The sequence below is a fragment of the Dendrobates tinctorius genome, unplaced genomic scaffold (genome assembly GCF_039654945.1).
Source record: "Dendrobates tinctorius isolate UK_male_01 unplaced genomic scaffold, ASM3965494v1 ptg000104l, whole genome shotgun sequence".
NCBI classification, from domain to species: domain Eukaryota; kingdom Metazoa; phylum Chordata; class Amphibia; order Anura; family Dendrobatidae; genus Dendrobates; species Dendrobates tinctorius.
In genome coordinates this window covers 9258424-9278715 of record NW_027361772.1, presented here as the reverse complement: position 1 = coordinate 9278715, position 20292 = coordinate 9258424, and the positions used below count along the sequence as shown (strand labels likewise).

Sequence of the window (20292 nt, the reverse complement as noted above, 5' to 3'; positions counted from 1 at the left end):
CCCACCCCCTCCTTTTTTATTGACAGTTCTGACTTTGTAAGAGCCAGAGGAAGGTGGAGATAGATGGAGGACAAGTAGGTGTGAAGGTGCACAGAACTGTTGGGCCATTCCAAAGTTGCACCAAGCACCTTCTCTTTTTTGAACAATCATTTTGTGTGGACAGACTTCTTGAAACATGGCAAAGCAATCTACCAGGTAAAGACATTCATTTACAATTATAGGATAAATTCACACTATACAGAATCGGTTCTTTTCTGGGATTCCCTGAGATGGCAATATATCAGATGATGGGAATGGGTATAGTGGTAATACCCATTAACATTTATACAGTATAGCATTTATTGAATGTTTCCACACTATTTTCTTCAAGCTCCACCAAGTGGGTGGAATTGGAGCTAGGGCTTCATGATCGTCTAATTCATGACAAGCTATGGTGTTCTTTAGACCACAAATATTATTCCAATCAGGAACTAGAGTAAGTTTTCTGCCATGGCGCACTGAGGTGCATGCCACTCGTTTGATTCTGATTCATTAAGAGGCATGACTCCTAAAGTCCCATTATTGAGGCCAGAGAGAAAATCACTAGTCTTGATGAATCGGGGCTTAAGAGGTGTGAATTATGGCATTATTCAGAATTGCACTCAGCCTTATCCTATCCCGATGCATTATACAGTACGTATATGGAGCAGTGCTAGGTTACTATTCCCTGAATCTCGGTGACATCCTATTTTTCTTTTATGATACCCAACTCTATGCTCCACATCAGATTTATTAGAGTTGGCACAGTTGTTAGTGTTAATACTATTTTTTCTTCTCTAAACCTTTCTATAGAAGTTGTAGAAATTGATATAACATAATTAAATATCATCCAAATCCCTTAGATAAACCCGTTGTCAATGTGTCAGCAGGTGCAGGTTCAGACTGAATTCTCACGCTTTGTGATTTTTTGCACAAATTAGAAATAAGTCCTTTTACTAAGAGTGGAGAATGGAGTGAGACTTCCTGGATTGTGGCTTGTCACTACTTGAATTATATCCACACAGTTCACTATGAATACAAGCTGCACTGAATAAAGAGAAATATAAAGTACACAAAAAGAGGTCAATTTCCCAATGCTAAAACCGACACAGGAACACGCTGCCGCAAGCTGAAACACCTACACCGTAGAATATGCTGATGCAACACTAATACCCGGAAATTATGTAAATGCCGTTATATTAACGCTTTTATGTCCAAGACCTTTAAAAACCTTGTGGGAATCTTTCAGCACAAAATGATTGTTAAAACCAAACTCAAGCGGTCAGTGCCCCCCTTGACTTGGTCAAGAAGCTAAGCTCCATCTGTCTGTGTTTCGCTTGTCTCCTGTGAAGCGTGAACTGTCAATCAAGAAAGAGGGGATTGAAAAACAAATAGATGGAACCTTGCTGAATTAATGGTGAGCCAAATGGGTCGCCCGCCAGGGCCGTGGGGTAGTCGGAGCCGGGCCCGTTGATTTCAATGGGAAGTGTCACGGTAGCGGTGACCCAGTCCGTGGCCCTGGGCGTCCATGTAAAAGGAATAGTGTGGCAGATGATTAAAGTTTATAAGTGGAAGATTCATGACTCCACCTGTGGTGTTCGGCAATGAAGATGTTAAGCCGACGCTGCAGACAGATCCTCTGGGACAGGTGCGGCCATAGTCCCAGGGCAGTGTAGATGAAGAGTTAGTGAGGAGAGCGTAATAGTGCAGTGTTAAGCACAGAGATGTAGCAGTGCTGAGTGTGTTGGCGCAGGAATAAGCGGAGGACACCAGGGCATGTAGTTCCAAAGCTTTACTCACAGTCTGTTGTGCATACAGGTGCCCGCCTCGGTGCTGTGTCCTCCAGTTCAGGGGCTCAGGCAACCTCCAGGCAAGATGAAGCACTCCTTTCCAACACTCCACCAACATATGCCTTCTCTGAACGTCTCCTTTCTAGCGCTTGTAATGAAGTACTTGTGGTTGTGTGTTAAACCCAAGTTCCTCCTTTAAGATGTTCCTTTAAACTCTACTTGTACGGCATACAGCTGTAGCCTGCTTCGGGGACTCCTTGCTGCCAAGTCCCGGCTCACTTATGTTGCTGTTGTGCCCCCAAGTCTTGTGTGGGAATAAAGTGGTGACAACTTCTATTCCTCCGGTGTCTGCTGCAGGACCATTGGTATCCATACAACCTCGGGGACCGGACCCCGGCCATGCGCTTAGAACTTGAGGAAGGGCCCTGCTCTGACCCTAGTCCTTAGTTCTCTTCTTCTCCTTACGTTCCGTACAAATCGTTCTTCCTTATGGAGAATCAGGCTTTCTATATCTCTTTCCAGTGCCAGCAGCTCCATGTCACAGGAGACCATCATGTTCTCGTTCCATCTACCTTGGTATCGTTGTTTCATCTTTTTTTATATCCTAATGTAATCTTTCTCCTTGCTCTTCGCTAACAGCACCAAGGTTTTCTGAAAAGTAGTCCAAATGGGAATGTAAAAAATGTAACTTCAAATACATCAGACTACCCAAGGTTTTGTAATATTTTTTGTTTCCTAGAACTTTCCTCACGACTTCTTTAACCCCTTAATGACCGCCGATACGCCTTTTAACGGCGGTCATTAAGGGTACTTAAACCACAGCGCAGTGAATTCACGGCGCTGTGGAGTAAGTAAATAGCCCCCCCCAGTGTCAGATTTTCTCCGGGGTCTCGGCTGCAGGGGGTAGCTGAGACCCCATTTTTTATTTTCACAGCTCTACGTTATAAACTTCTGTGAAGCACATGAAGGTTCAAAGTGCTCACCACACATCTAGATAAGTTCCTTAAGGGGTCTAGTTTCCAAAATGGGGTCACTTGTTGGAGTTTTCCACTGTTTAGGCACATTAAGGGCTCTCCAAACGCAACATGGCATCCGATCTCTATTCCAGCCAATTCTGCGTTGAAAAAGTCAAACAGCGCTCCTTCCCTTGCGAGCTCTGTCGTGTGCTGAAAAAGTGGTTTACCCCCACATATAGGGTATCGGCGTATTCAGGAGAAATTTTACAACAAATTTTTTGGTCGATTTTCTTTTTTAACACTTGAGAAAATAAAAAAAATTGGTTCTGAAGTAAATTTTTTGCAAAAAAAGTTAAATGTTAATTTTTTCCTTCCACATTGCTTTAGTTCCTGTGAAGCATGTAAAGAGTTAATAAAGTTCTTGAATGTGGTTTTGAGCACCTTAAGGGGTCTAGTTTTTAGAATGGTGCCACTTTTGGGTATTTTCTGTCATATACACCCCTCAAAATGACTTTAAATATGATGAATATGATGTGATCCCTAAAAAATGGTTTTGTAAATTTTGTTGTAAAAATGAGAAATCGCTGGTCAACTTTTAACCCTTATAACTTCCTAACCAAAAAACATTTTGCTTCCAAAATTTGCTGATGTGAAGGAGACATGTGGGAAATGTTATTTATTAAGAAATTTGTGTGACACATCTCTCTGATTTAAGGGCATAAAAATTTAAAGTTTTAAAATTGCAAAATTTTCAAAATTTTTGCCATATTTCCATTTTTTTCATAAATAAACACAAGACTTATCGAAGAAATTTTACCACTAACATGAAGTACAATATGTCACGAAAAAACAGTCTCATAATCAGTGGGATCTATTAAAGCGTTCCAGAGTTATAACCTCATAAAGTGACAGTGGTCAGAATTGTAAAAATTGGCCTGGTCATTAAGCTGCAAACCGGCTCCGTCACTAAGGGGTTAAAAGAATTCCAAGCCCTTTTGTCAAGTACTTTCATTTTTTATTTGAACACATCGTCCTTCATCAGTTTCCGAATATCTGGACCCACAAAAATGCCTTCCTTCAGTTTTGCTTCTGACAGTCCCTGAAATTTGGTATACACTAGTGCTTAACCCCTTAATGACCGGAGCTTTTTTTGATTTTTCGTTTTCATTTTTCGCTCCCCTCTTTCCCAGAGCCATAACTTTTTTATTTTTCTGTCAATATGGCCATGTGAGGGCTTATTTTTTGTGGGACAAGTTGTTCTTTTGAATGACATCATTGGTTTTAGCATGTCGTTTACTCGAAAACAGGAAAAAAATTTCAAGTGTGGTGAAATTGCAAAAAAAGTTCAATCCCACACTTGTTTTTTGTTTGGCTTTTTTACTAGGTTCACTAGATGCTAGATCTGACCTGCCATTATGATTCTCCAGGTCATTACAAGTTCATAGACACCAAACATGTCTATGTTCTCTTTTATCTAAGTCGTGAAAAAAAATTCCAAAGTTTGCTAAAAAAAAAAAATGCGCAATTTTTCGAGACCCGTAGCGTCTCCATTTTTCGTGATCTGGGGTTGAGTGAAAAAAACGTAATTCTGGTGTTTTTGTATTTTTTTTCACTACGCCGTTTAGGGTTCGGGTTAATGCTTTTTTTTATTGATAGATTGGGCGATTCTGAACGCGACGATACCTAATATGTGTATGTGTACCATAATTTTTTTTTAATAGTTTAATTTTGATTAGGGAAAAAGGGGGGTGATTTGAACTTTTAGGTTTTTTATTTTTTTTATTTTTAATCATTTTTTTTTTACTTTTGGCATGCTTCAATAGCCTCCATAGGAGGCTAGAAGCATACACAACCCGATCGGCTCTGCTACATATGGGCGATAAGCAGATCGCCCATATGTAGCAGATTTACTGCTGTGCTTTGAGCGCAGGCCACCAGCCATTCCCCAGGAACAGATTGGATAGCTGGACTGTCACTCACAAAACTGACAGTCCAGCACACTTCAGATCCCTTATGGCGGCTGAGCTGTCACACACAGCGTCCCTTGACCACAGTCAATGTAGAAACTATGACAGGTACTTCATGTATCCTCCTTGCTGCCCAAGGAGTAAGCAGAAAACTTTCAGATCATCACATATTGACCATCCTTAATCCTTATAGTTAAGTTTCTTGATAAAGTCTAAATTCTCATAGCTTTCCTTCAAGTGCACAGAATGCCCTACAGGCACTGAAGCATACTTGCTGCCATTGTGCAGTAGCACAGCTTTCAGACTTTTTTGGGATGAATCAATTAAGAGTCTCACTCTCCACTCACTCAAATTGAACTCAATGTTAAATTTTTTTCATCAGTGCAGGAGCATCAGGCCGGGGTCACACTAGAGAGGAATACGGACGAGTGAGAGGCGTTAAAAGCATGCATTACACACGGACAAATGATTCTCTATGGGGCAGCTCCCAACAGCCATATAATTCTTGTCCGTAGTCTACGGTCCGGTCCGTGCCAATCGCAGCATGCTGCGATTGTCAGTGTACTACGCCCGTAGTACGCCAATGCAAGTCTATGGTTGAGCAAAAAATACGGATTACACACGGACCACACGTGTGACTTGCGAGAAATACGCAGGTCTTTTGGCAGGTGACAGGAAATGGGCCAATCCATCATCAGGAAGCTTAGACATGCTAATTAGCTCAAAAAGCGCTCCAGACATCCAGGAAGTACGCCTCCACGGAGTCCTGCAGCGTCATGGCGCCATATTTCCTCAATGTGGAGATGCTTATTGTATTAGTGCAGGAGCGGCCAGAAATCTGGGACCAACGTGATGCCCATTACGCCAACCGGGCAAGAAAGGAGGCGTCATGGAGGCGTATATGTCGCCAGATGTTCCACGATTTTGCTGATCGGCCACGTGAAGAGCAGCAGCAACTGAGTAAGTACAACCCAAAAACTGTTTAACATTACCTCACATCAAAAAATGCATATAGAATCAGCCCCCCCCTTCCTGTGCTTGGACTTTTTGACTCATGAGGCGGGTATATTTTTATGTGGGCCATGGTTTTACACTGCCATAATTTGGCCCAGGCCACAAGCTCCTCATCCTCCTAGCCAACCAAGTTATTAAGTGTAGTTACTTGATACCTGAACTATTGTGACCCTGTGTATCTGGGCTGGATGCCCCAATTATATATGCCACCCTGGGTAGAAAGCACAGCCTAGAAGGCCACATGCCTAGGATACTGGTAGCAAATTTGACCTAGCAAATATGTGAAATTGAGAATATTTCCTGTCACATTGCAATGGAAGATGTGATGAGACGCTGGCGCAGCATCCGCTACCAATACAGGCGGGAACATCAGCAGTGGGCCAGGAGTGGTGATGCGGGCCACACAAAGTGAAAATATATTTATTATGATCGCCTCTCCTTCCTCGCTCCTATTCTGGATCTGAGACCGTAAGTAGATACCTCACACCACATTACACAGATATTTTACAGGGCCAAAAAAATTGATTTATTTTTGGCTCTGTTCTATTTCATAACAGAACTCAGTGCAACCTTACGGAGAGAGGAACTGGCTCAGATACCGAGCCCATCATAGATCCTGGATCTGTAGGGGATGAGATGGCTGGCCCATCTTCTCCCCCTCCAAGAAGCATGGGTGAAGATTCCTCTCAGGAAAACCCAGTGCCTGCACCACAAACCCCACCACCAGGACCACATCCACAAGCAGGACCGTCTGCTGCTGCACCATCAGCCATACAGGAGGAGCAGGGCAACATCAGCAGCAGCCCAACTGCCCAGATCCGGGGCTCCCACAGCCTGCTGGACCATCCCGGCGAGGAAGAAGAAGGCGCCAATGTTGACACTGGGTACTGAACTATCTGGCTAGAGTCAATAATGATGATGGCGAGGAGACATACTCACGCAGCCTGGCCCTTTATCTTTGTGCCCTTTCCCGTGAGGTGAGGCTGCGTATTCGAGGATGTTTTTAGATCCTGCTTGATGCAAGCACACACCCCAATACCCCATATGAGTTATTTGAATATCTGGAGAGGTGGCAGCTTTCCACAAGGAATCTGATGCGCCTTAGACCACACACACACATGCTTGCTCAAGCAGGCTCTGAGGATCCTCAAATACGTGGGCCTACACCTCACCCCCTTCCTCCCCCTACCCAACCTTCCCAGCAGCAGCCACATATGTCTGGCTCTAGCCAACCTCACCAATATGGCCACTTGTTCCCACCCAGTGTTGGAGGCTGGTCCCAACCTGGTTGGGGACGACATGGCTATATTGGTGGGTATGAGACACGGGCCTACCAGCCCCAACAAGAGGCCCCTCTCCAGTATCACTCTGGCCTGTACCAACCACAATCCCAGGAGGCAGTACACTACCCACATCATGGGCAACAGTATGCCCCCACACAGGGCGATGGCCAAGTTGGGGAAAGTAGCCAGCAGCAAACACAGGCTGGTCTTCCGCCTTCTCCTCCCCCGACCTACCAAAATCTATAATGTTGCCATTTTGGTATTGCCTAATGGTTTTGTGGTTGTTTTGTCTGTCAGAAAATGTTATTTGTACCCAATTTTCACATCTGCACAAAGGCCAATTTGGCCCATTGCCACATTTATCATATGGCAATAATATGTTTTTCTTTAAAAAAAAAAAAAAGGCAAAAGTAAATATTTGTCTACTACATTTTACATCTCTGTCTCAATTGTAAAAAAAGGTGTCAGCATACTAACATACGCTTACCAATGCAATTAAACAGTCATAGAATCATAAGGGGTTTAAATATATATATTTAGACAGACATAAACCAAAAAATTATAACATAGACACAGCATGCTCTTGCCAAGACGTTTCCCCCTCAGGTGACGTAAAGTAATTTGTGAAAATATCACGCACTTTGAGGCCAGAGAGCGGTCTACGTTGAGGGTTGATAGGTGGTCTCGCCCTATGCACATTGTCCGACCCACGCACAACACCATCAGAGGAGGAACAATCATGTATCCTGGTGAAGTTATGAAGAACCACACAGGCTTTAACAACTTCATTAACATTTTGCTCACTCAGCTGAATGGCAGACTGGAGTACCCGCCATTTGGCACAAAGAATGCCAAAGGAACACTCCACCAGTCGCCGAGCACATCATAGGCGCAAGTTAAAAATTCTGCGCCGGTGGTCCAGGTTGCGCCGGGGATATGGCCTCATGACACTGCGCGTTAACTGAAACGCCTCATCTGCCACAAGGACATAAGGGACTGATTCTTCAGTGGAGCCTGGTAGCTGGCGTGGTAGTGGGGGATCAAACTGGTCGATGCGTAGCCGCCGACCCATAATGGAAGTATTGAACACTCGAGAGTCTCCCGTCCTTCCATAGGCCTGCGATTTATCTGCGGATTAGCCTGCGGTTTTGCCCTGCGGTTTCACCATCTCCACAACGGTGGAGATAGGAAACCGCTGCGGATTCCGCAGAAAGAATTGACATGTCAATTCTTTCTGCGGTTTCAAAACTCCATGTTCTTTGTGACAGTGCACAACTTCCTCTCTATTCTTTGTAGATCGAGTTGTTCCCATAGTTAATGGTGAAGAGACTTTGGACTTCCCCTCTGCTGTCTGCCCCAGACGTGACACGCGTGGGTGCTTGAGATTAGGATGATTCATTTTTTCGAAATACAGAATTTTGAGAACAAATCTGAAGCAACCTGTAAAGTGTATAACTGCCCTCGATCTGATATATAATTGGATATTTTAGGCATATCTGCAATAATTTAATTTTTCTTCTAAATTGAAACAGCAGTGTTTATATTACCCCAATTGATGGATACAGTGAGTGCCCGTGTAAATTTACTAGACTCCAAATTCCGTTTTCCCCACGGATGTGTCGTGCCTCCAACCATGATTACTGAAGCTGGAAGATCAGAGACCAGTTGGGAACCAGGAAGACCTCAGCAAGGGAGCAGCAGATGATTGGTAAGATAGGGGTTCTCATTTTTTTTCAGTCTACAAAATCTGCATCATCAGCAGCACCATATGGTACGGATTTACATAATGTATATAGGGGCAAAATTGTGTGGTGAATTGGAACGCGCGGGGTTAAAATTTCACTTCACAACATAGCCTATGACGCTCTCGGGGTCCAGACGTGTGACTGTGGCTGCAACGGTGCAGATGCCAATCCCGGACATACACACACACACACATTGAGCTTTATATATTAGATGTCTTTGTTTTATGATTGATGGTGGCCTGCTCTCTAGGATCTCCACCAAAGTCGCATAGATATGCCATTAATATTATGATTGGAGATGGTCCAACCTCTAGTACCTTTACCAATATAAATGAATGGTGATGGTACAACCTTTCAGACCTTTACCAATATCCATGATTGCTGGAGGTACAACCTCTCTGACCATTAATGATATCTCTAGGAAACACGATGCCTTTATGAATGGGGATAGTACTACTTCTCTTTCCTTTAATGATATCTCTAGAATTTGCCGTTGCTTTTTAATTTGTCGTGGTGCCACCTCTTAGACCTTTACCAATATCGATGACTGGTGATGGTTCAACCTCTAGGACCTTTATTTATATCGCTAGATTATGCCATCCCTTTGTGATTGGTGGTAGTCTGAACTCTAGGACCTCTACTTATATCACTAAACTATGTCATAATGTTATGATCATGACGGACCTGTCGATAGACTGCATTGTTCCACTACAATCTGATGAGCACATATCCTGCAAGTGCTTGAAGCCCCCTTTACACATAGCGAGATCGCTAACAATATTGCTAAAGCGGCACCAATTTTGTGACGCAGCAGCGATATTGCTGCATGTGACACTTACCTCTGACCGGCTCCCCCGCCGGTTATCGCTGATCGCGCGAGAACATCCTGGGCTGTTTCTCATCGGAGGCTTCCTGCTGGGCTTCCTGCTGGCACCGACGAGCGACGCGGGAGGACGTCATCATCGCCGCGTCTGACAGGTGAGTAACAACCGCTGCTGCGTCGCTGCATCACTGCTGAGATCTGCCTGTTTGGCAGCTCACTAGCGACCATTTACCGATGCACCAGTGATCCTGATTGGGTCGTATCGTGGTCGGGATCACTGGTGCATCGCTAAATGTAACGGTACCCTAAGACATTGCTCATGTCAAAACAGAACTGTTCTTCAGAAACCTTGTTTTTTTTTAACCAAAATCCCTGTAAAAGTCACCTGGCTACAAAGAATATAGATGAACAAAATCTTGATTCTCCGCATTGGAAATTCTCAAATAATTATATAATTTTTCTTATCAACAGGCCTTCAAAGTACTACAAGCAATACATTATCAAGTACAGGTGAGAAGAAAACTCCAGAGATTCCAGATTGTATACAAATGTTAATATTTAATTTGTTCCTACCTGAAACTATATATTCATCATTCAAAATGCTGGCACTAGGAAGTGAGGTTACTGAAAGTCTAAATATGTAAAAACTCTATGATAAAAGCTTTCTGTTTTTCTTTTGTTTTTTTTCTATCTAGGTAAAATATTCAGAATGTGTATATATGTATACATGAAAGAAATTGGAGTAAAATAATTCACCAAAAAGAAAGTAAAAGCAAAGTAATTTTATTGGACTAATACAAAGAACAATCACTGTCTGTGATCCCTGTGTTGCCTGGTCAGCAGTAGCATTTTTGTAGTCTCTGGTGATATATTAGATATCCTATTATTTTTTGCACTTATGCTGACATGACTCCACAAGTGTCACTGATTATCTTTCTGGATAATCTTTCTTGAAGCGCTGTCACTTTATGCCTGACTATCAGACTCTTTTGTGCTGTATCTGTGTGTTTGCACGTGATTTTTACGGCACCTGATTCTTTTTTCTTTAGCTCTGTTATTGATAAGATTGTTTAATGTTGTCTTGTTTTGGTGCTTTCTATGTATTAGTCCAATAAAATTACTTTGCTTTTACTTTCTTTTTGGTGGATTATTTTACTCCAATTTCTTGCATGTATACATATTGGTGGGAGAAATTTCCGTGGCTATTGCCTTTGGTGGTTCGGTTAACTAGGCCGTGGGCCACCTATCATAGAATGTGTTCTGTCCTAAGGCTATGTGCACGCGTTGCGGATTCTGCTGCGGATCCGCAGCGTTTCAGGCTCTGCAATTCCGCAGCAGATTTACCTGCATTGTACAGTACCATTGTTTTCAATGGTAAACTGAAAAATGCTGTCAATTCTTTGTGCGGATTCCGCTGCGGTTTCACACCTTCTCCATTGTAGAGGTGTGAAACCGCAGGTCTTTTGACCTGAGAATTTACCTGTGGATTTTTCCAAATCCGCTAGCAAAAATCCGCAGGACCTAAATCTACGTGTGAACATAGCCTAAAGATTTTGTATTTGAATGCGTATATAGTCTGATCTTGCTGCCTTTGGCCTGCAGAGAGTAGAAGGTGGATAAAGAACACATAACTGCAATGTCTGACTACACAGGATTGTTTGTAGTCTGTAGTCGTGGAGATGGATCTGCATTGGGCTACATTTGATAGATGTATTCAAGCAGTTAAAAAATGGTTACAAAATTTCCGCACCTGTACAAGGTTCTTTACTTCCCATTCCCTTTCCTCCCTTCCTACCTTCCTTCCCTTACCCTGTTTAATGACTGAAAACCAATAAAATTATTCGAAAAGAAAAAAAAAAAAGGTTACAAAAGTGTACATAGGCATGTGTAATCTAGAAGTGATGAAAAAAGCTATTAGCCATGCAGGATAACATACAGTAAAGAATTTCTATTCTCCTCTTCTAGCTTCTCAAACCACAGTATCCAAAATCTTAAAGAACACAGGTAAACAATTGGATTTCTTTTTTTAACAGTAACCTTAGACCCTGTTCGCACTGTGTTTTTTCAGTACTTTGGGGGATCTTCCTGAATCTTCTTATCAATGGGATTCAAACAAATCCCTAACAGGGACATAGACTGTAATGACACAAAAAATAGTTCAAATAAACTGTGTATTTTTCCTGAAAGAGTCCATTATTCAGACAAGCACAGAAATATAGTAGACTATGTTTCGGCACCCATCTTATCAAATAGACACGTACAGAAAAAGAAACACAAACGGAGTTCATTTCAACTCTGTTTGTGTCATTGCTGATTATGGTCCCATCGGGGGTTTGTCTGAATCCTATTATCAGGGGGATTCAGGCGTAACCCCAGGACACACTGCCACACTGCAGAAAGGCAAAGCCTTAGGATATGTGTGCACGTTGAGTATTTGTAAGGATATGGAGGTTTTCCTCTTGAAGAAACAAGTTTATTGTAAAATGTGATGCAATGTGAACTGTGATGTATAGCGTGACTTGTAAAATGAGTTAGAGATGTTAGAAATAGTGATAGTGTGTAGTTTGACAATACGGTTAGTGAGAGTTAATGTTTTGGATTAGCCCAGAGAGAAAGGGGTTGAGTTGCAGGGAAAGTAACAATTTCCTGTCAGAAAGCCAGATAATGCCTTGAGTATATAGCAAGTGGACTTAAAGCTCCAAGGTGAGCAGTGCCGCATTTTGGGGTGTCCCTAAGTGAGTGGAGACCAGAGTAAAGGGATAGCAAGATCCAGAGCAGAAGTGACTAAGAGACAGAGTGACCATCTGGAGACAGGTCCTGGAAATGGGTGCCGAGCAGAAACGCCTAGAGTTTACAGAACGCAAGGTAACGGGCCTAAACAGGACTGTGTATGAGAGACTAATAGATTGGCCGGGAGGGACTTCCCTAAACATCAGAGAGTTTGAAGCTAAGTCCAGCCATACTCGTACCCTAAGGGAAAAGAAGACATGGAGCCGTGAGGCGAGTAAAGACTCTTGCTAAGCAGGACTGTGGTGGTTGTGGTGTAGTAGTGAAAAACAGTGGAAGCAGAGGGCCCGTAGAAAAAGTAAAAGAAGGAAGGAAACTGTGTGGAAAATGATTTGAGTCATATAGGCAACGTTCATAAGATTGTGTGCCCGCTATTTCCTGTATATATTCCCCACCAAGTTCCTGTTCAGTAAAAAGTTTATTTTTGAATGTTGGTTTTGCTCATTGACCTGTAAAACATCTGGTCCTGGCAATCCAGCAACATCGATTCCATACAGCCTGCATTGGTGTAGCGCCACCACGGCACAAGTCCATACACCCAGCCAGCACCTCATTTTCATGAAACATGCCAGGGTGCCAAAAAGAGTGCCACGCCCACACCTACCACCCCGCACCACAATACATATACAGTGGGTACGGAAAGTATTCAGAACCCTTTAAATTTTTCACTGCAGCCATTTGGTAAATTCAAAAAAGTTCATTTTTTTCATTAATGTACACTCTGCACCCCATCTTGTCTGAAAAAAAACCCAAAAATGTAGAAATTTCAGCAAATTTATTAAAAAAGAAAAACTGAAATATCACATGGTCATAAGTATTCAAACCCTTTGCTCAGACACTCATATTTAAGTCACATGCTGTCCATTTCCATGTGATCCTCCTTGAGTTCTACTCCTTCATTGGAGTCCAGCTGTGTTAAATTAAACTGATAGGACTTGATTTGTAAGGGCACACACCTGTCTATATAAGACCTCACAGCTCACAGTACATGTCAGACCAAATGAGAATCATGAGGTCAAAGGAACTGGCCAAGGAGCTCAGAGACAGAATTGTGGCAAGGCACACATTTGGCCAAGGTTACAAAATAATTTCTGCAGCACTCAAGGTTCCTAAGAGCACAGTGGCCTCCATAATCCTAAAATGGTGGAAGTTTGAGACCACCAGAAGTCTTCCTAGACCTGGCCATCCAGCCAAACTGAGCAATCGTGGATGAAGAGCCTTGGTAAGAGAGGTAAAGAAGAACCCCAAGATCACTTTGGCTGAGCTCCACAGATGCAGTAGGGAGATGGGAGAAAGTTCCACACAGTCAACTATCACTGCAGCCCTCCACCAGTCTGGCCTTTATGGCAGTGTGGCCTGACAAAAGCCTCTCCTCGGTGCAAGACATATGAAAGCTTGCATAGAGATTGCTAAAAAAAAACACATGAAGGGCTCTCAGGCTATGAGAAATAAGATTTTCTGTTCTGATGAGATGAAGATAGAACTTTTTGGTGAGAATTCTAAGCGGTATGTGTGGAGAAAAGCAGGCATTGCTCATCACCTACCCAATACAATCCCAACAGTGAATCATGGTGGTGGCAGCATCATGCTATGGTGGTCTTTTTCAGCTGCAGGGACAGGACAACTGGTTGCAATTGAAGGAAACATGAATGAGGCCAAGCACAGAGATATCTGGGATGAAAAGCTCTTCCAGAGTGCTCTGGACCTCAGACTTGGCCGAAGGTTCCCTTTCCAACAAGACAATGACCCTAAGCACACAGCTAAAATAACAAAGGAGTGGCTTCAGAACAACTCTGTGACCATTCTTGACTGGCCCAGCCAGAGCCATGACCTGAACCCAATTGAGCATCTCTGGAGAGACCTGAAAATTGGGGTCCACCAACGTTCACCATCCAACCTGACGGAACTGGAGAGGATCTGCAAGGAAGAATGGCAGAGGATCCCCAAATCCAGGTGTGAATAACTTGTTGCATCATTCCCAAGAAGACTCATAGCTGTACGAGTGTAAGAGGAGGAAGCAGTCCGTCTGATGCAGTGAATAACCGGAGACAGAGAAGAGTTAACAGTTTTTACTAATCAGTCGTTCACAGCAATACTCTTCGCAGGGAGGCAATTAAAAAGGATAACAAGAACATAGCAAAATAAGCAGTGAACTTATCGGTTGACGTTCTGGCAGGGGGAAGGCTGGAATATCTCCCAGCGACGTCGCAAATGGCACACAAAGTCTCTGGCTCTGTTCCGCAGAAATTAATAGCCAGTGCCGAAGGATTCAGTCCTCTTTGTCTTTACTGCACTGTAAACATGGAAACAATCCTCTGGATGAATGTCCCAGGAATGGTGCCGGGCACGGGTCGCAAGCAAGTGCACTGTCCACAACAGCTTGCGGTCTCCCAGAGTTGTCTCTAAGCTGTGTCGACGGTTTCTTGGCTGAAACAACAATATCCACTGGTATGCTCACAGACGGTAACTCAATAGCGTCCGGGGTAATCTCAAAGTCAGCACACGGAGGTCTGGAAGCAGGGGAATCGTCAGTGGGAGCTGCGGAGAGGGAGTTAACCGTCTCCTGTCGCCTTCATGCCAAGTCTCCTCTGTTCCTGCACTCAGTCCCCCTTAAGTACCCCGCGCCTCCTACTGTATGACCAGATGGTTTCTCCCTCCCAGAGGAAATCTCCCCTGCTAGCAGTGGTGACAGTCCCAATAGTTCCAGCCTTAAAATAAGGAGATGTGTTGTCTCATCTTCTTACACTTGCTCAAAAGGCAGCTTCTACTCATTACTGAGCAAAGGGACTGAATACTTATGACCATGTGATATTTCAGTTTTTCTATTTTAATAAATTTGCAAAAAATTCAACATTTGTTTTTGTTTTCTTCAGTCAAGATGGGGTGCAGAGTGTACATTAATGAGGAAAAAATGAACTTTTTTGAATTTACCAAATGGCTGCAATGAATCAAAGTAAAAATTTTAATGGGGTCTGAATACTTTCCGTACCCACTGTATATGGCAGATTTTTCTGCCCCATAAATCAGAGTGTTATGAGGAAAAATATTACGAAAAAAAATTTTTTATGCTTTTCTGCGTGTAGCTTTTTTATGTTTTTTTTTCCTGCATACTTAATGTGTTAAAATTGTTGCAAAAGCACTGAAAAAGTGGACAAGGTGCAGATTTTAAAAAAAAAAAGCACTTTGATGTTTCCAATCCACAAGGACAAAATAGTCAGTGCGTGCATGTTATTTCAGATATGTCATTTACTCTGCCTGTACCCTTGAAAAATGGGTACAGTAAATTCTGGCTTTGTACATGGTGATGAATCACTTTTTGATGTTCCTACTATCTAGTATTTGCTTTAAATATAGTTTTTCATGTTTATTTTAATCTGCACGACCGCCCATACTCTAAATACAACAAAGGGGGCTTTGTGAGCAGGGCAGGATGGGAACAGACAGCTCAGGAAGGGTCTTCACAAGATGCTGATCTTTAAGAAGTTAAAATTAACATACGATGAGAAGGCTGTTTACAGTGACTTCACAGTCATGAGGTCCCAAGGAACGACCATGACCATGACTGTAGATGGAGCCTTTTTAGAAAGTCTTAAGAATTACAAAGAAGTTCACAATTTCTGGATGTAATCACCTTTACTGAAACCACTGGCATCTGAGAAATGGATATAATAATAACAAATTTTATAATAATAAATTTTATTTCTATAGCGCCGACATATTCCGCAGCACTTTACATTTCAGAGGGGATTTGTACAGACGATAGACATTACAGCATAACAATAATCACATAGATCATAACAGATACCAAGAGGAATGAGGGCCCTGCTCGCAAGCTTACAGTCTATGAGGAAAGAGGTAGACACGAAAGGTGGGTGGTAACAGTTGCCCTGATTGTATGGACCAGCCATAATGTTAAGTGTGTAACAGTACAGACACAGAGGCCTAATGGATTCATAAAGCATGTGGGAACATGATGCGGGGAACCTGGTTATGGTAAAACTTTTGGCTGTGCCACACAGGGATAGATTAGGTTAATATGTTGAGGCGATAGGCCAGTCTGAATAAATGAGTTTTCAGGGCACGCTTAAAATTGTGGGGATTGGGGACTAATCGTATTGACCTGGGAAGTGCATTCCAAAGAATTGGCGCAGCACGTGTAAAGTCTGGGAGACGGGAGTGGGAGGTTCTGATTATTGAGGATGCTAACCTCAGGTCATCAGCAGAACGGAGGGCGCGGGTAGGGTGGTAAACTGAAACAAGGGAGGAGATGTAGGGTGGTGCTGAGCCATGGAGGGCTTTGTGGGTGAGGGTAATAAGTTTATACTGAATTCTGAAGTGGATGGGCAGCCAGTGTAATGACTGGCACAAGGTAGAGGCATCGGTGTAACGATTGGTGAGGAATATGATCCTGGTTGCAGCATTCAAGACAGATTGGAGAGGGGGGAGTTTGGTAAGAGGGAGACCGATTAGAAGAGAGTTACAATAGTCCAGACGAGAATGAATAAGAGAAACAGTAAGAGATTTTGCAGACTCAAAAGTAAGAAAAGGTCGAATTCTAGAAATGTTTTTGAGGTGCAGATGACAAGAGCGAGCCAGTGATCGAATGTGGGGGGCAAAGGAAAGCTCGGAAACAAGTATGACCCCAAGACAGCGGGCATGTTGCTGGGGAGTAATAGTGGAGCCACACATTGGTATCTGATTGAGATTTTTTGGGTGACAATCACATGGATTTTTGCAAGTCCCGTTTCTGGGACAATGGCAAAAATTTCTCCAACAAATCGTGATTTTTGAGTGCATCCTACTACCAAAATCCACATCAGAAACTGCTTCAAATATGACAAATAAACACTGGTATTCAGACGGTGATTTTTTTTTTCTGACCAGGCTTTAGCGATCTGCACTAAACTTGATGTTGAAGTCCAAAGACTGCACAAAGTGTGTGAAATAAATGGTTAAGAAACCACATCAGAACTGAAATCGAAATCCTGATTATTTTTGACACAATAGAAAAATATTGCAAGAGCACCACACAAAACTGCAGGTGCAAAATTATTATAAGGCTCTAAAAATGTCATGCCTTTGTAGCATTTCAGTGATGTTTAATTTAAATACAAATATGTCATACACAGAGCATGCCCCGGCCATGATCCCCTTTAAAACTACATACATTTATAAAACATATCTACTTCTTATGAATTTGCTCTGAAAATACTTGTAAGTTTTTAATAGTAAGTCCCATTAAAACGTATCTGTCACCAGATTTCACAAGACAAACTGTATACATTATCAAATAACTTGACCTGATGAGGCTCGTATACATACCACTTGAAACCGCCATCAGGGGCTTATCTACAGCATTCTGTAATGCTGTAGATAAGCCCCCGATGTAACCTGAAAGATAAGAAAAATGAGTTATATTATATTCACCAGGGGGCGGTCCGGTCCGGTCCAGTCTGGGTCTGATGGGTGTCGCGGTCCGTGACCAGGTCCTCCCATCTTCTTTGCTTCCCATCGCGGCTCTGGCGCAGGCGTACTGCTCTGCCCTGTTGAGGGCAGAGCAGAGTACTGCAGTGCGGAGGCGCCAGGAAAGGTCAGAGAGGTCTGGCGCCTGCGCACTGCTGTACTCTGCTCTTCCCTCAACAGGGCAGAGGAGTACGCCTGAGCCGGAGCAGCAACAGGAAGCAAAGAAGAGGACGTCATCGCTAGAAGATGGGAGGACACCCATCGGACCCAGACGGGACCAGACCGCCCCCCCCCGGTAAGTATAATATAACTCGTTTTTCTTCTCTTTCAGGTTACATTGGGGCCTTATCTACAGCCTTACAGAATGCTGTAGATAAGCCCCTGATGGTGGTGGCCGCATCTTATATGCGAAAAAATAGGTGACAAATTCCCTTTAATTTGAGACACACCTGTGGATGTATTTTAATGCACACCTGAAACACACTGCTTCTTTGTGTAGCATCATGGGAAAGTCTCAAGAAATCAGCCAAGATGTCAGGAAGAGAATTGTTAACTTGCACAAGTCTGGCTCATCCTTGGGTGCAATTTCAAGTTACCTGAAGATGCCTCGTTCATCTGTACGAACAATTATATGAAAGTACAAACAAGATGGGAATGTCCAGAATCATACCACTCAGGAGATGAACGTGCTTTGGTCCGACATGTGCATATCAACCCAAGGGCAAAAGCAAAATAGCTTGTGAAGAAGATGGTGGAAGCTGGTAAGATTGAGTCAATATCCACAGTGAAACGAGTACTGTATCAACATGGGCTGAAAGGCCACTTGGCCAAGAAGAATTTATTACTCCAAAAGAAACATGAAAAAGTCAAATTAAGGTTTGCAAATGCACACAGGAACAAAGATCTTCATTTCTGGAGACATGTCCTGTGGTCTGATGAAACTAAAATTGGACTTTTGGGGGGCATAATGACCATCGATATGTTTGGAGGAAAAAGGGAGAAGCTTGGAAGCCTAAGAACACCATCCCAACTGTGAAACACGGAGGTGGCAGCATCATGGTGTGGGGTTGTTTTGCTGCAGGAGGGACTGGTGCACTTCCCGAAATAGATGGCATCATGAGAAAAGTAGATTATGTGGCAATACTGAAGAAACATCTCAAGACATCAGCCAGATTAAAGCTTGGGTGAAAATGGGTCTTCCAAATAGACAATGACCTGAAGCATACTGTCAAAATGGTAACAAAGTGGCTTAAGGATAACAAAGTCAATATTTTGGAGCGGCCATCACAAAGCCCTGATCTCAATCCTATTGAAAATGTATGGGCAAAGCTGAAAATGCCGGTGCGAGCAAGGTGACATATAAACCTTGATCACTGACACCAGTTTTGTCAGGAGGAATGGGGACAAATTCCGACGAACTATTGTGAGAAGCTTGTGGAAGGAGATCCCAAACGTTTAACCCAAGTCATTCAGTTTAAGGGCAATTGTCCCAAATACTAATGAAATGGATGGAAACGTTTGACTTTGCAGTAGGTAATAAAAACACCTTAAAACATTCTCTCTCACTATTCTGGCATTTGGCAAATATCAATAATTCTGGTAATCCTAACTGATAGAGTTGAGCGAAACGGGTCGAAAAATTTCAAAAGTCGCCGACTTTTGGCAAAGTCGGGTTTCATGAAACGAAACCCGACCCTAGGATGAGGTCGGCCACGAGGTCGGCGACTTACGCGCCAAAGTCGCGTTTCAAAAGTTTGTTTTGCGCTCTTTTTCAGCCAATCAGGATCCACAGACACTGTGGGCAGCGTGATGACATAGGCAGGGGTCACAACCATCTTTCAGAAGGGCATGCAAGTGATTGGCTTGCTTTGGTGGGCGTCACAGGGGTTATAAAAGGGCGTGCACGCCGACCGCCATCTTACTTCTGCCGATCTTAGCATAGGGAGAGGTTGCTGCTGCTGATTCTGTAGGGAGAGCGTTAGGCAGGGAAGAAGAAAAAAAAACTGCTTCTGCTGCTAGCGATTTTGCCTGTACAACACACCAGTCACTGTGTGTGCAGTGCAAGGGGAGGCTATATTGTGGTGGATCAGCGGTGTTGGTTGTTAGGCTGCCTTCTAAGGCTTCCTGACAGCTGCATTGCTGTTTACCCACTGCTCTGCAAACTGCTTTTTTAAAAGCAATCCCAATTTTTTTTTTTGTCCTGCTGAGGTACTGAGCGTGCATTTTTTCACACCATACAGCGGTGTACGCTCCTCACACAGTACCGTGTAACGGCTGTTATCACAGCCACAGTGAAGCTATCTGTGTGTCACTCTGTGAGAATAAGTCTAGGACATGTTCCGTTCTTACAGACCTGCACCTACTAGTTTTGTCTAGCTTTCAAACAGTTAAATATATTTGCTGTTTGATCACATTCAAAACTATAGAGAGACAGCGTGTGTCAGTC

At 43.2% G+C, this 20292-nt stretch overlaps 1 protein-coding gene across 1 annotated transcript in view; it reads left to right on the top strand.

Moving 5' to 3' along the window:
* The window catches only part of LOC141100329 (adhesion G protein-coupled receptor E5-like), a 156584-nt gene that overhangs the window by 48862 nt on the left and 87430 nt on the right, over nt 1–20292 (top strand). The window contains exons 2-3 of the mRNA XM_073588728.1: nt 10068–10106; nt 11562–11600. Of these exons, the coding sequence (XP_073444829.1) occupies nt 10068–10106; nt 11562–11600 (78 nt within the window). The remainder of the gene's footprint in view (nt 1–10067; nt 10107–11561; nt 11601–20292) is intronic.